This window comes from Perca flavescens, chromosome 9, assembly GCF_004354835.1.
Source record: "Perca flavescens isolate YP-PL-M2 chromosome 9, PFLA_1.0, whole genome shotgun sequence".
Lineage (NCBI taxonomy): Eukaryota > Metazoa > Chordata > Actinopteri > Perciformes > Percidae > Perca > Perca flavescens.
The window spans coordinates 25,437,757-25,452,482 of record NC_041339.1 but is presented as its reverse complement, the minus strand read 5'-3'; the positions used below and the strand labels follow the sequence as shown (position 1 = coordinate 25,452,482).

The window sequence follows — 14,726 nt, the reverse complement described above, 5'->3', positions numbered from 1 at the left end:
ACCGCTTGCTCTGGCTTAGACCGAGGCTCTTAGGATAAACAAACTCATACTATTATTTTAGGCCATTCTATAGTTCAAAGAAAGCTAAAATCCTGTCAGCTCATACCTTGTATGGAAAACAGGGAACAAAACCCATCAGGTGCTTTGATGTGTCGTCTCACACGCTCCAAGCCTTGAGCGTTAGGTCACTCAGTTGGGCAGATTGAGGGAGATTTTCTTTCTGTCTTTGAAGCCTTACAACGAAGGGAAAATAAAAAAGGTGGAGTACTTATCCATCGCTGCTGTTTGCCGGAACAGTGGCACACGTGTTGAGCAGCTTTGTTGCTAGGCAACGGCGTACTGATTGGAATTGGTCGGGTGAGTTTGGCACATGAAGATGAGAGTGGGTAGTGTGATTGGATTTCAAAGTCAGTCTGGCAGGTAGCTGGAAGACTCAGCATTATGCCAAAAGCAGCATCAATACATCATTTCCTGACTGTTATTTTGTCGCGCCTTGTGGCTGTTACTGGGCTCTGACAGTGGTACAAGCTGAGTGGCCTCCACTGACTTCTTGTCCACTTGTCCAAATTCTGTCCTGCCTAGATGAACTGGATCAATGTTAACGTTGCATGCCTTGGATGCCTGGGCTGTCTCTGCTGATTTGCTTGTGTCCCTATGAACGTCTCATCACTTCTTTCCTAGCTGGCGTCCTGAACAGCAGCCTGTTGTGACTCTGCCTCATGTGGTATTATCAGCTTCTCTTCCCAGAAGGTCAGTCACCTCGTTCACCAGGACTCAAGACCTCACCTCAGTGACCTCAAGACGAATCTCGACTCAAGTTGAACACTCTCTGCTACCAGTCCGGACGTACTCCAACTCCAAGAAACCTACTGGGACGTCCGGACGACACGCTGGAGTCATCTGCCACCCTGGCCCCGGAGCGGGACCGCCCCTCTCCCTCACCCTGCCCCACCCCGCTACCATTTCCTACACTCTCCCCTCCGCCCTCTCCTCCCCCTATGCCTGCCTTGACCCCGCATCTGCCCCTTCCAGCAGTGCGCAGGGCAATGGTGGACGGAGAGGGAAAGGCAGAGGAGATTGCCCACAGCAGTCAGGCCTCAGCAGACTCGTACTGCAAGGTGATGGGTCTCCTTGGGATGGGACACCGGCTCTTCGTCCCTAAGCTGCTAGCGGTGAGAGAGGGGGGACCGGGAAACTGATGCTGGATTAAAGAAACTGAGCATGCAGGGATGGTTGTTAGTTTGACTTGTGTTGATAAATGAAAAGGGCTACTGATGAAGACAGATGATGGGAAAAAATAGGAAAGCATGTCTCAAAAAAGCAACTTCTGTTTCTCTACTTCTGCCAACAAATAGCTATTGCATCTGTTGTGGTGAAGGTTTGACCTCTAACCCTTGGCATCTTTTGAAATTGAAGCTGTGGACCTTTTATATGTGTCCCATTGGATAGATGTGCCAACCAATTACCTCAAATGTTATTTACAAAAGGATAGCCTATTAGCTTTCTGCTATAAACCCTGAATCTTACATGAATAGATTTATATGAAAAACTCATACAGCCAGAAGAAAATCTACTCTGGATCACAATTAAAAACATAAATGCAGACTTGGTCTTGAGTAACAGTACATATAGTAATATTTGGATAGATTATTGTGACAATGCATCCTTACACCACAAGATGGTGTTATTGATTATTATTGCCTCTGATTCACACTCAGAGTTACCCAGTACTAGTTCAGTGACTGAGCAGCTCTACTTCACCAGTTGGGGCTTTTGCGTGCGACATCTCGACACTTGTTTTCAATGGACGGAGTGCTTCCAAACAACTTTCCCATCAATACCCTCTGCTATAACTTGTATGCTCACACCACATTGCAAGACAGGATCGTATTTGGCAGCGGTTTAAGATGGACTACAATTTTTATACATTTTAGGCATTAAAACTGGTGCTCTGTAATTTATAAACAAGGTAAAAATTAGAATAATGTCAAACTGCTTCAAGCACCACATGATAAATCAAACACTTTCAGTGGCAAAGCACTTTAAAGGATCATGTTAGAGAGAACTTGGAAAAAAAGTTGAAAGCTGAATGGCAGAAGGGAAATTGCTCCCAAGATGAGAGCCTTATAAGTCTGTCCTGCCTAAATATAGAAATCTAATGGCAGCCAGCAATTGGGGATAACCAACTGTTTGCTTTATATGTTTGACTCTTAATGACCGCCCTGTGTCTATCTGTCTCCACCATCACCTCCCACCTCCTCATGTCTCGCTCCAGACGTCTAAAGAGGACCTCTTGCAGGCGGACTTCGAAGGCGCTCTCAAGTTCTTCCGAGTCCAGCTCCCTAAACGCTACAGAGCTGCGGAGAACGCCCGCAGGCTTATGGAGCAGGCCTGCAACATCAAGGTAAGGACCCTTTAGTGACAATGAGTGACATCCCTGATTTGTCCACACAACACTGGATCTCAGGTGTATTGGTGTATTGCACTTCTGAGCTGTTGATCTCTTTTTTTGTCTATGTATTTGGTGCCCAGAGTTAAGGTTACTTGTGTTTTATTTACAATGCATTTTGAAGAGATCAGCTGTCAGTCAAAAGGAGTACAGTAGGTGGGATTGTCGGTGATCTTCTTTGGATTTCTGGGACAAAAAGTCTTACTTTTCTTTACCTTAAGTAATTTGCGTGCGACATCTTTGAATAATAACATATATTAATAATTTATTTGTCTCTTCAGCCATGGGGATGGTCACAGCTTTCTTATTTAGTTTATTCCAAAACAAGCCTGTAATGTAAAACACATCACTTTCTGTGCAGCAGGAAAGGAGCTACCACACAGCAAATGTTTAGAACAAGAAAAGCTTTTATGAAGTGGATGTACTGTGGGTTGGATCTCTGCTGTGTTGGAGAAGTTTGACAGAGAGAGGAGGAATATGTCTCAGATAATTCTTTAAAGTGGCTAAAAATAATATCTTACAATAGTATATCAAAGGTAAATGTGAAAACAATGTTAGAGCTTTATAGCGTTTTTAGTTTTAGCTAAATGTTTAGCTGTCCGGTCCATAAATGTGCTATTGTGGTTCACTCTCACCGCTCTCGTAGCATAATTTTCGGCCGCAGCAGGCAACTGTTTTCAGCCGTTTTTATGTATAGTTTAGTTGTGTTTACTCTTTGCAATATGCCATGTTATTCATTCTAGCTGTTTCTTTGCTCTGTTTTTATCTGTTTTTGGTCTTTGTTGTATGTTGTCGTTGATAGGTCTTGACTGCAATCTGACAATATCCCATAAAAGATGGCTTCCATGGATGAAACCCTTACCCTAGTCATAGTTTTCTTTAAAGCTTTCCAGCTAAATTCGCGCATGCACGCATGCACGCGCGCGCATGCACACACACACACACACACACACACACACACACACACACACACACACACACACTCTCTCTCTCTTTCATCCTCCTCTTGACCTGCTGGCATTTGGGGAATTTGCTGAGGTCACCAGAGACCAAAAACAGTACACCGTGTATATGATAATGTGCGTGCATGTGTGCATGTCAGCAGAGTGTGTTGTGATAGAGGAAGGAAAGAGTCAACTGAGAAAGATGGACCAGATAATCATCCTCCCTCCACCCTCCTCTCTTTCTCTCCCCTGTTCGCTCTTTGTCTCTCTGTGTCTCCTGTATCTACATACAATTAATATTTAACATTTTAGGCATTTTTCCGGCTTTCTTATCTAGAAAAACTTTCAGTGACTAAGCAGGTTGTGATGTGGTGTTGTGCTCAAGGACATTTTGGCAGAACGATGCGATCTCCCCATTTTTGGTGTATTTCTGTGTTTTTCTACACACAGGATATCCTGCACTGTGACTCACAGTTTATCTGTAGTGGTTTGGTAGCATTTTGGTACTCTTGCACAATCCTGCTGCAATGCAACCTGTAATATCAGGCCTTATGTTTTACACTTTGCAGGCATAAACACACATATTGATAAGCCCCAACCCCAACCATTCTTCCAAAAGATATTCCATTTTTCTGTATGTTGATTATTGTGGTGGAGATCTTTACCCATTGGTCCAAAATCTCCAATAATTGTTTACCTGGATTTTAATCTGGTGACTGTGAAGGTCATAGTTTATGATTTCACACACACACACACACACACACACACACACACACACACACACACACACACACACACACACACACACACACACACACACACACACACACACACACACACACACACACAGGAAGCAACTGACTAAATTAAGCATCATCAAAACACAAATACTGATTGAAGAGAGACTGTGCTCAAGCAGCTAGTGAGCTGCTCAGGACAGACAGGTACACTTTATGTCTCTCTGCTCATCTCTCCATCATCCCTCGCTGATCTTTTACTCCACTGCTTTTCCTGTTTCCTCTTGTGTTGCCGTATTTATTTATTTGTCTCTTTCAGATGAGCCTCATCACGAATTTTCCCTTTACCAAGTCCATCTTTTCTTGCCACTTGTGCTTCCACACACAAAAGCACATATACATAAACTGTGTTGATTTCATTCAATCTCATTGGGTCTTGAACTTTTTTTAATTTCCTGCTCAACGCAAACATCTAGTCACCTGGCAGGAATGCTCTGTCTGTCTGTCTGTCTGTCTGTCTGTGTGTGTGTGTGTTTGTGTGTGTGTGTGTGTGTGTGTCTGTCTGTCTGTCTGTCTGTCTGTCTGAGGTCTTTATCTTCTTTCTACTGTCATGTTTTTGAACAAGTCACTCTTTTAACTTTTAAAATAGAATTTTCCCTGTGGATACAAGTATATGTAGCAAGTCAGTCAGAGGGAGAGATATTTAAACAAGACCGTAGAGTGATGAGAAGGACTAACAGAAGAAAGAATCTTTCTTTCCTCTACTTTTTCTCAATTTTGCCACCATCCATCCAACCAACCAACCCTAACTAGTACAGCAAATGATCACAGTATGACACATCAGCTTGTGACACGCCACAGTAGATACAATACTAACCTTGGAAGAGTGTTGGGTGTTGGAGGACCTGCCATGTTCAAACACCATCAGAGAAAAAAAGGGAAAACCTGCCTGTCCAAGCCACTTTGCTCTCTGTTCACCCCCCTTTTTACATATTTTTCTCTGTCGATGTCTAAATCGGATCAGCTAAACTTTTTAAGCTGCTTAAAACATCGAAAGAATTCACTGGCACCTTGGCTTGATTAACAACGGGCAGTAGGGTGGCTTAGCCTTTCTAGGGATTATGGGAAGAATTTAAATTTCTCAGCCTTTTTAAACATCCGCCGGACTGGAGTGATGACTTTTCAGTCCTTTAAGAAAAAAGCAGGGAGATGTCGTATATTCATTTGCCACTCAGGGTTTGACTGATTAATCCGGTTTTTACCAAATCCTTCCAACAGAGAAGCTGAACTTTAACAGACTGAGAAGAAAGAAGATAGAAGGATGTGTGTTGAGAGACTGACAGAATAATTTACAGAGAAGACGAAAAGATATAGAGTCCAGGACAAAGATCTACATGAAGGCTGATGACTTGTACACAGACCATAGAGCGGCCGGTGACCGGAATTGGCCGGTTTTCACGTGCTCGGCCATGACCGGCAACCGACAGGTCAGTCTGACATATGCCGATTTCATGCCGGTAAATGCTACAACGGACCTTTTTCACATCAGACATTTTGACTTGTCATAGTAGGAAAAGCACAGCTGGAATCGATAACCTTAACAATGGCTCAATTCCATCAAGTGTCCCAGTAAGCTATTTCAGTGAGTCAGCATGCACAATACCAGGGCCTCTCTTAAGTGGAATGCAACCATCAGTAATGGTTTTGAATACACCTGTGCTTTTCCTACTAGGACATGTCAACATGTCTGCCGTGAAAAAGGTCTATGGACTGACGACATAAGTTATACGAGTTACAGTTCTCAAGGACGCACGCACGCACACACGGACGCAACAGCACAGTCTCTTTTTCCTTTCTCTCAACTTTTCCAACGCGTTGTAAAGCGCGTGTCCGCGCTATTCTCGCACATGTAGGGAACCTCGTGAATTAACCTGCAACATGTCAGCTAATTGGTGTGTGCAGAAGATAACAAGTTTGCAATATGCAACACGTGCAAGGAAAAAGTAAGGCGTGGAGGGACGACACCAAAAACCAAAATCACATTTCTTTAGTTGGATATTGGATGTGAAAAGAAGGAAATTGTTCTAACATTGCACTTTATATGTACACACCAGGAGTAATTTATATAGTTCTATTTTATAGTGATCCATTATCTCTTCAAAAATTTTCTAAAATTGGTATTGGCTGGCCTAACTCAAAGAAATTCGGAATCAGCCTAGAAAGTTGTAATCAGTGCATCTCTAGAAATGAGACATTAAGTAAATCTGTTTTGGAGTAGAGACTGGTAAATGGCTAAAATGGGTCTTATGGTGCAGCCAGGTATGATTGGGATAGAGAGAAAACACAGTGGCATAGAGGAATCTGTTGCCATCACCACAAAGAGGTTGTCAGGTAGTTTTTAGCCGTGGGGTCCTATGGGAGGACGCTACAGTATTCAGGCATCGTCCAGGACAGCCTTGAAGTCGCTTTTACTTCACTTCCTGGGTTTTACTGTTGGAACGATGTGCAACTTGAAACGACAAGTCACTGTGGTTTATCTGACAACTTCCTTCCTATCTCTCTTAACTTCAAACAAACACACACACACACACACACACACACACACACACACACACACACACACACACACAGTTTATCTTTGTAAACAAGTCTTTATCTTTATTTTTACCCGAAACAGAAAAAACAAAACCTTCTGACTGCATCCTAAAGAGAGATTCTAAAAGAGGGAGGGAAAGTTACAAATGAGTGACGTTTAAAGAAAGAGGGGGAAGTACTCCGTTAGTGGAAAGGGGAAAAAAGCAAACTCATCCTCCTTTGTTGCACACTCCTAGTGTTACAGAGAGGGAGAGGGAGGAACAAACAGGTGTGTTGTACTACCCTCTCACTCTCCCCGCACCTCCTCCTCTCAGTGGGCGGGGCTCGGCTCCTGAGCGACTCTTAAAAGCAGCCAGTCGCCTCCTCCCCTCTCAGAGAGAAATCTAAACCTGTCAGCTGCCCTCCTCTCCTTTTCCTTTCGCCACTTTTTCTCCTCTTTCTTCTTGTTCTTCATCTTCTTCCTCCTCCTTGCTGTTGGGAGCAAGAGGAGTCAAGATGATGAAGGAGGTGTCCATCATGGTGGCATACGACGCTCATGTAGTTGACAGACCGGGTGAGGAGGACACCCTGGCTCGCTTGGTCGCCCACTCCAGACCTCTCAGAGCTCCCAGACCAGTGGTAGGTCTGTTCATTTTTTTTTTTTTTGTCTTTCTGTCTCTGTCTCTCTCTCTTTCTTTCATGTTTCTTTTTCCATCCCTCTCTGGGTGTATATCTATTTAACTCTGATGGGAGACATTTCCAACTATTCCTTCTGATCCTTATCTCTTACAGTTTTTAGATAAGAGAAACGCTGTAGAGTGGAATTCACCTGCTTCTTTCTTTTTGATTGTTGGTTGTTTTTGTAATTTTTTTTAATGTCTTTATCATTTCTTTCTTTTTTTATTCTGGCATTGCTTATACATTTGTTAATAAATGGAGGTAGCTAAGAAACTTTCTTTCCATGAGGTGGATGTTGTAGACTTATGTATGTTTGTGTGGGTGTGTGTTGTGTTCCTACTGAAAGTGTGTCTGATGTTTGAAGTTACAAAGATTTGTCAGTCCAGACGCACAACTCCTTGTGTGACTGTCAGTTTGATTCAATTACCGAAATAAATTTGACATTAATGGAGACCGTGTGTGTGTGTGTGTGTGTGTGTGTGTGTGTGTGTGTGTGTGTGTGTGTGTGTGTGTGTGTGTGTGTGTGTGTGTGTGTGTGTGTGTGTGTGTGTGTGTGTGTGTGTGTGTGTGTGTGTGTTTCCCCTCACATGGGTAATAGACTTCCATGGCCTAGTTTTTCCTGAAATGTCCAGTTGGTTTGTCCTTATTTCAATATTCAAACTCTTGTACGGCCACTTTACTTAAGAGCAGATCACCCTTCTCCACACGCACGCCATCTCTTTCTGGTGGTATAATTCCCAGTATAACATCACAGTGTGCGATCTCTGTTTGGAGGTTTGGGACCAATTCCATTTTCTGCTGCAGGGATTCAGGTCAAGAATCTAAAAGTGGGCATGCTACCATTTTCTGTGGCACCAGGCGTCTTTAATCGCATTACCTGAATCAATCCCTCTGGCCTCTAATATTTACACTGAAAGTTCTGCGAAGCGAGTATAAGGATGCATTTGCTGGTGCGAGCCCTGAAACTGCAAGTTTGTGTCTATCAGCAGCAACCATGTGTGTTGCTGTCTGAAGTGGCCTTGAGCAAGATGCTGAGCCCTGTACAAGCTCACTAGTTGTGTAACTCAACAGAGCTTAAAGTTTGAGATGTTTTTCATACAGGGAGAGTTACTGAGAATGTCTGAATATATTAGGGAGTTTGACACTTTCCTCTAATACTGTTGGTAATTTGTGATGTTGGTGACCTGAGAGTTGTAACTTATCTTACAGTTACTGTAAGTACAGACTGTTAGTCGCTCTGGAGAAATATATCAGCTACAAGATAAAAACAAAATATCAACGTAAAGGTCAGCATTCTCTCTGAAGGCAGGGGAAAGCCAGGGAGTTTTGTAATTGTGTCATTTTGTAGAATATATTTTGCACCAAATTTATAAGTACATTGCCTCATATGGTTTTCAATCTATCTTGATTGACAACGAGATTAAAATACATCAACAAGCTGGGGGCCAGAAGATTTTGAGAAATGGAAGCACTCTGATGCAGTTTTTATTTGAAGGTCATTGAGTTGGGGATCATGTGTTGTAGTTGTAGTCTGTATGTTTGAATAAAAGCCTCACCTCTAACAGGTAAACACAGCCTAGTTTTGCGTTGCATTTCATTACACAGTCATGCGGTACTGTTTGTGTGTTTTAGGGGTGTAGGAGAGCAGCAGGTTGCATAATCCGTACTTCAGCTTGTCTGCCTGATTCCTGTTTTCATGTGTAACTCAATGAGAACAACACTTAAGCTTCACTGGCTGTACATGTAAAGTAATAAATAAAGGTTGTAAGATCTGTTATACAAACATAAACTCTTTCCTGTCTTGTGCAATCACATACATGTTTTGGAGTTTGTGAGAAAGAGCCTTTTCTTTCTTATTGAAGTTCTCTATTTTGTATCAGCAGTGTTGTGTAAACCCAGGAGAACCAGGTTCAACATGCTTTAGTGTCCTTTAGCAAAACACTGGGCCTCTACCAGCTGCTGTTCTCCAGCTGACCCTGATCTCTAATATCTGCTCTCCTCAGCCAATCAGGGCTCATTGCTGTGAGGAAACTAATGTGTGTTTAACTAATTTAGAAAAAAGTGCAATAATTTTAGACTCAAAGTGATAATACATATTATTTTAATATTGAGGCAGAGATGGTTTTTAACAAAATTACGATTGGTAGAGAAAGAGAGTCATTGCAGCATGAAATAGCAAATAGAAAATTGTTAACAACTTCAACAACACATGCAGCATGTGTAGTTTGTCTTTACTGAAAATAAAACATACCATTCTATGTGAAATGATTTGCACTTGTCATTTTATACCAAATGAAAGCAACCTCTTGGCTTTCTTAAAACTTCATGTGTGTAAGTGTGTTGAACATGAAAGAAAAAATCACATTTACTGGCAGTTTGGGCTTGTTAACCTGCAGTGTCAAACCATCAGATCACATACAGGAAGCATGGAAAATATGACACAACCAGAGTCTTTAGTTGGTGGTGTAGATTAATTCGCGCAAGTCTCGAAATCAAATCTGGAGGTGTTTAAAATCTCAGGAAACACACATCATTCTCTCCTTTCTCTTTCACTGTCTCTAGTGCATTTCATTGACATTTTGGCCATTACTCTAGGACAGTTAGAAGTAGAGAAGCTAACAAAAGAAACCACATCTACTTAATCAAATAATCCCAAAAGGCCTGCTTTGGTCATATTTCATTGTGTGAAACATGAGCTATGTAAATTAAGGGTTGGACTGATGTATCGGGTCACAAAATACTTCCCATCACTTCAATTTCAGAATAGAGATTAAGTGTACTATAATGGGGCAAATTGTTTTTCAGAGGCCTTTTTCCACCAAGACAAAAACAAGATTTGGAGGCAAACATTAAAACTACGTTTTTGACATGAAAATGATCAGATTAAACAACTCAGCTAAAACATAATTGTAACATACATATTGACATATTGTTGCTGCCATGTAAAAATCTTCTTTTCTCCTAAATATCAACTTTCAGGAACTAAAAAGGCCCACTTTGATCACATTGACCACCAAGAAGTAGGACAAACATTCATTTCAGGCAGCCCATTGGGTCACTTCTCCATATATAGCTGAAGATAAAACATGATAATGAGTAAAATTGAATTCATTTTTAGATTGCTGGCATCCAAAACACCTCACAGCACCGTGAGTGTGTAGGTGGATGTGTCGGTGCCTGCAGGGGAACACCACGTTCAATTGTTTTTGTTACAATAAAACGATTATTATTCAGCCTGCAGAGACCAAGCTGCTCTTTCTTCCCACACAGATAACAGCAGAATGAGTCTGAGATCTGTTATCTCTCAGGGAATTGTGTGTCAGATAGATTTCAGTTGGGCATTCATTCACCTCAGTGGTTCCTGGGCTGTATAGGTCAAGGGTTAACCCGCAGGTCAGTGAGGAGGACAAGTAATGACTGGCTTCGTAGGCACTGTGAATAAGCAGTTGTTCAGTTTCATTCATCTGGTTTTTATTCATGAAGGACATGTGTAATACAATGCTCTGCTTTTTAACTTGTTTATTGGTGCATTTTATTTACTCATTTTCCAGGATGTTCTTAATTTATAGGCTGGACATTTTTACTCTTTTTGGGGTTTATTTTTGGGAATTAAATTCAACTTTATTGAACATTGAACATGAGTACAGGTATTGAGACAGCAAAATGCTGTGTGTGTGTGTGTGTGTGTGTGTGTGTGTGTGTGTGTGTGTGTGTGTGTGTGTGTGTGTGTGTGTGTGTGTGTGTGTGTGTGTGTGTGTGTGCGCGCAAAACTGGCTGTCCTGTTATTGTTATTAAACTTTTATTTTACAAGACCAGTAAATTATCATAGTAATGGCCTAGCTAACAAAATCGCTGTTAAGTTAAGAACTGCAACAGTATAAATTTATATATGTAGATATAATATATAATATATATGTACAGTATATAGATAATAATAGTGTTAGTACTACAATGAGTAAGTATAATTTATTGTTATTGTATGAGCTCTGTAAACACCAGACTACAGCAGACTGTGACAAAGTATATCAGTTTTATTTAAAGTTATACGAATGCTCAAATAAAGCTTAAAATAATAATCTCTGACATTTCCAAATAACAACAGTGAATGTGTAACACCAGTCTGCCACACAAGAAGTAATGAACTTTATGTGTTTGGTTGGTTTGGAATTAACAAAAGAAGAGTAACACAAGAAGTGACACAAATATTTAAACTAGTTTGTATTCTTGTGGATCAACGTTTAGAACACAGTTATGAGTTTGTATTCAGTTTTATTTCCATTATTATTTATTTATACATACACATTTACACATGTAACACATGCAAGACACACAAGAAAAAAAAATAGCATACAGTACTGAACAGCAGCCATTTAATAGTGAATTAGGTACTGACTGGAGACACACACACACACACACACACACACACACACACACACACACACACACACACACACACACACACACACACACCGTCTCCATTCATGCCAAATTTATATCCGTAATGGAAACAAACTCTGCGTCTGGACTGACTGACAAATCTTTGTAACTTCAAACATCAGACACAATTTCAGTAGGAACACAACACACCCACACAAACATACATAAGTCTCCAACATCCATCTCATGGAAAGAAACATGTAGTCTCAGAGGAGGGGGGTAATGTGACAGACCTGGAATCCCCAGCCCTAACAGTGGGCGCTATGGCAATGCTGTTTCCACACAAGGGAGATAACATTACCACCCACCGGAAGAGTACACACACACACACACACACACACACACACACACACACACACAGTTCATCAATGTTGTCTCATATTTCATTGCTGTTTGGTTAAAACCACAAAGCTGATATTTTGGGTGTATTAGTATTGGTATTAGTAGTTAGGTGTATTAGTATTTTATGTTTTGAGGGAGTTGCATGACCCTAAGACTCTAAATGCTTATTTAAGAGAATTCCAGAGACAGTTACACCACAAAGAAAATTGTTGGCTTACTAAATGCTTATTTAAGAGAATTCCAGAGACAGTTACACCACAAAGAAAATTGTTGGCTTACTAACTAAATTTCTTATATTTTGGCAGATACTTTATGTGCTATTTCCATGTGAAGTTAAACTTATTCTGGCTTTTTGTATGCAACCTGCTATAACTTAAAGGGTAACTAGTGGGGTTTTTAGAAATGTTTAAAGGTCCAATCAGTATTTTGACATTTAGTATAGTACATAGTACATAGTAGCTTGTTTTACTCCACTTAATAAGTTTTGTTGTATATTAAAAATACTTGTTAATCAGTGTGGGCATAATGCCAGTCTCCAGTCCTTTGTGTTTACATTTGGATTACCGATTGTGCATTAAAACATTTTTACCTTTAAAGCAAGGACAGTTGAAGTTGCATTGAATTAATCACTCCCATTTTGCACTTTACAGACAGGGCTAGATATTGTTTACTAAATGAAACTGCAGTGGTAGCACCACGGTGAGGCAGAGTGCTCCTCTTATTGGCTTCATGACCGCATCACCGTCTTGTCTGTACATCATCCCAATTTCTATTGTAGTAAATTAATGACTGTTGATCATGTAAATCAGAATGTGAATTGAAAGTTTCTGTTTGAGAAGAATTCCAATAATGAAGGCGAGTCCCCGATTTACAGTCAAACGTACTGAGTGGGCCCTATTTTAACGATCTGAAACGCAAGTATGAAACGCAAAACGCAAGTAGCTTTGTGGGCGGATCCCGGCCGTTGTTGCTATTATACTGGCGGTATAAATGAGTCTTGCGCCCGACGCAAATATTAAATGGGTTGGTCTGAAGTAGCTAGGTGTGGTTTGGGCGTAACGTGAAAATAACCAATCAGAGCGTCATCACACATTCCCTTTAAGAGCAGGCGCGCTTGTTCCATGGCGGATTGCTATTATAACGGCGGATTTGCCTGGCGCACACCAGCGGGAGCTGTCCGAGATGCGGCAAAGTAATACCAAAATAGCACCAGGGAACGTTTGCGCCGGACCACGCCTCCTCTTTTCGCTGAACCACCCCCTGCAGCGCAAATACATTCCCTAATTTACCGACGTGCGTCTGTTAGGAAAAGTCCGCTGTGTGTCGGGTGCAAAATAGGAATGATACATGCGTCGGTGTACAAAGGCAATTGTGCTGAGTGCAAGATAGGGCCCTAAATGTGCAATGTGGGTCTCTTGCATGTTCACATCATATAGTGTGAAACTAGCACATGTAGAGAACAACATACAGAAACATGTACTGGTCATAAACAAAGTGCAGGTTGTGCAATACAACATAGAAACTGTGCAGCACAAACCGCAATACCAAACTGTTTCAGTAGCAATATTCAGAGTTAGTTCAGTTACTTTTGAGCTTGTGTTACAAGGATATGTTAATGTATTGACTGTGTTGTAACCTCTGACCCTTTCAGTTCCCTTTAATGTTGGTGATCTCAAAACTGAAGCTTTTTTTTTTTTTTTTTTACCACTGAGTAAAATCATTGAGTTAAAAAAAGCTAGCATTTTGACACATTTTCGACATACCCTATTGAATATGTACTGTAGTATAAATATACGAGTGATAACTGGATGTTTTTGTTTTTCTGACTCTTACTTTAGCTGCAGCTGAGCTCTGATCCCTCTACTTAATTGTCAAATGGTATATTTGTCTCAGGGAAGCGGCAGGAAAGTGATGTTATTGCTGAGGGAAGTAGGCTGTTAGACGGTTGCTAGTTTGAATCCCACTAAGAGAATTAGAGCCAGAGAAGAGTTATTTCAGTGGGAACTACTGAGCATGATTACTTTTAAAAATCACTACACTGATCAATATTAAAAGCCTCAAGTTTTGTCTCTTAAACCAATAATGAGATTTTATCAGGCAGCTTTCGGTGCATAAAAGTTAAAATAATGACGTCATCAACTTTTCTGGTGTTTTTAGGTTCCAACCAAAAAGTTGAAGAAGTTTGAGAAGGAATATCAGACACTGAGAGAGAGCCAGCTGCAACAAGAAGACCCCATTGACCGATTCCAGGTAGGACGTGTGCACGGACACTCTCTTTCTCTCTCACACACACACACACACACACACACACACACACACACACACACACACACACACACACTAAAATATAAGATAACTTGCTTTTTATACAGTGTATTCATGTCAGAGCAACCTTGTTTCCTGTAGGTTTTAATTGAATAACTTATCAGGTAGTGCTCAGTCTTAGAGATGGTAAGAAAACGCTTGGCTCTTTGATATATTTTTAAGTTTGTGATCTAGTAAGTATATGCTAAAATTAGCCATGTTTCTAAGATTAGAAATGTCCTGTGAATAGAATACTGTTTT

General features: G+C 40.9%; 1 protein-coding gene across 2 annotated transcripts in view; it reads left to right on the top strand.

The window, feature by feature from the left end:
• rabgap1l (RAB GTPase activating protein 1-like) overlaps positions 1–14,726 on the top strand; it is a 144,961-nt gene that overhangs the window by 120,475 nt on the left and 9,760 nt on the right. The window contains exons 19-20 of one of the 2 annotated variants that reach the window (XM_028588557.1): positions 2,276–2,404; positions 14,319–14,411. In XM_028588557.1, the coding sequence (XP_028444358.1) occupies positions 2,276–2,404; positions 14,319–14,411 (222 nt within the window). Of the gene's footprint in view, positions 1–2,275; positions 2,405–7,114; positions 7,344–14,318; positions 14,412–14,726 lie in introns of those variants that run through there. The other variant, XM_028588558.1, reaches the window with a different exon arrangement.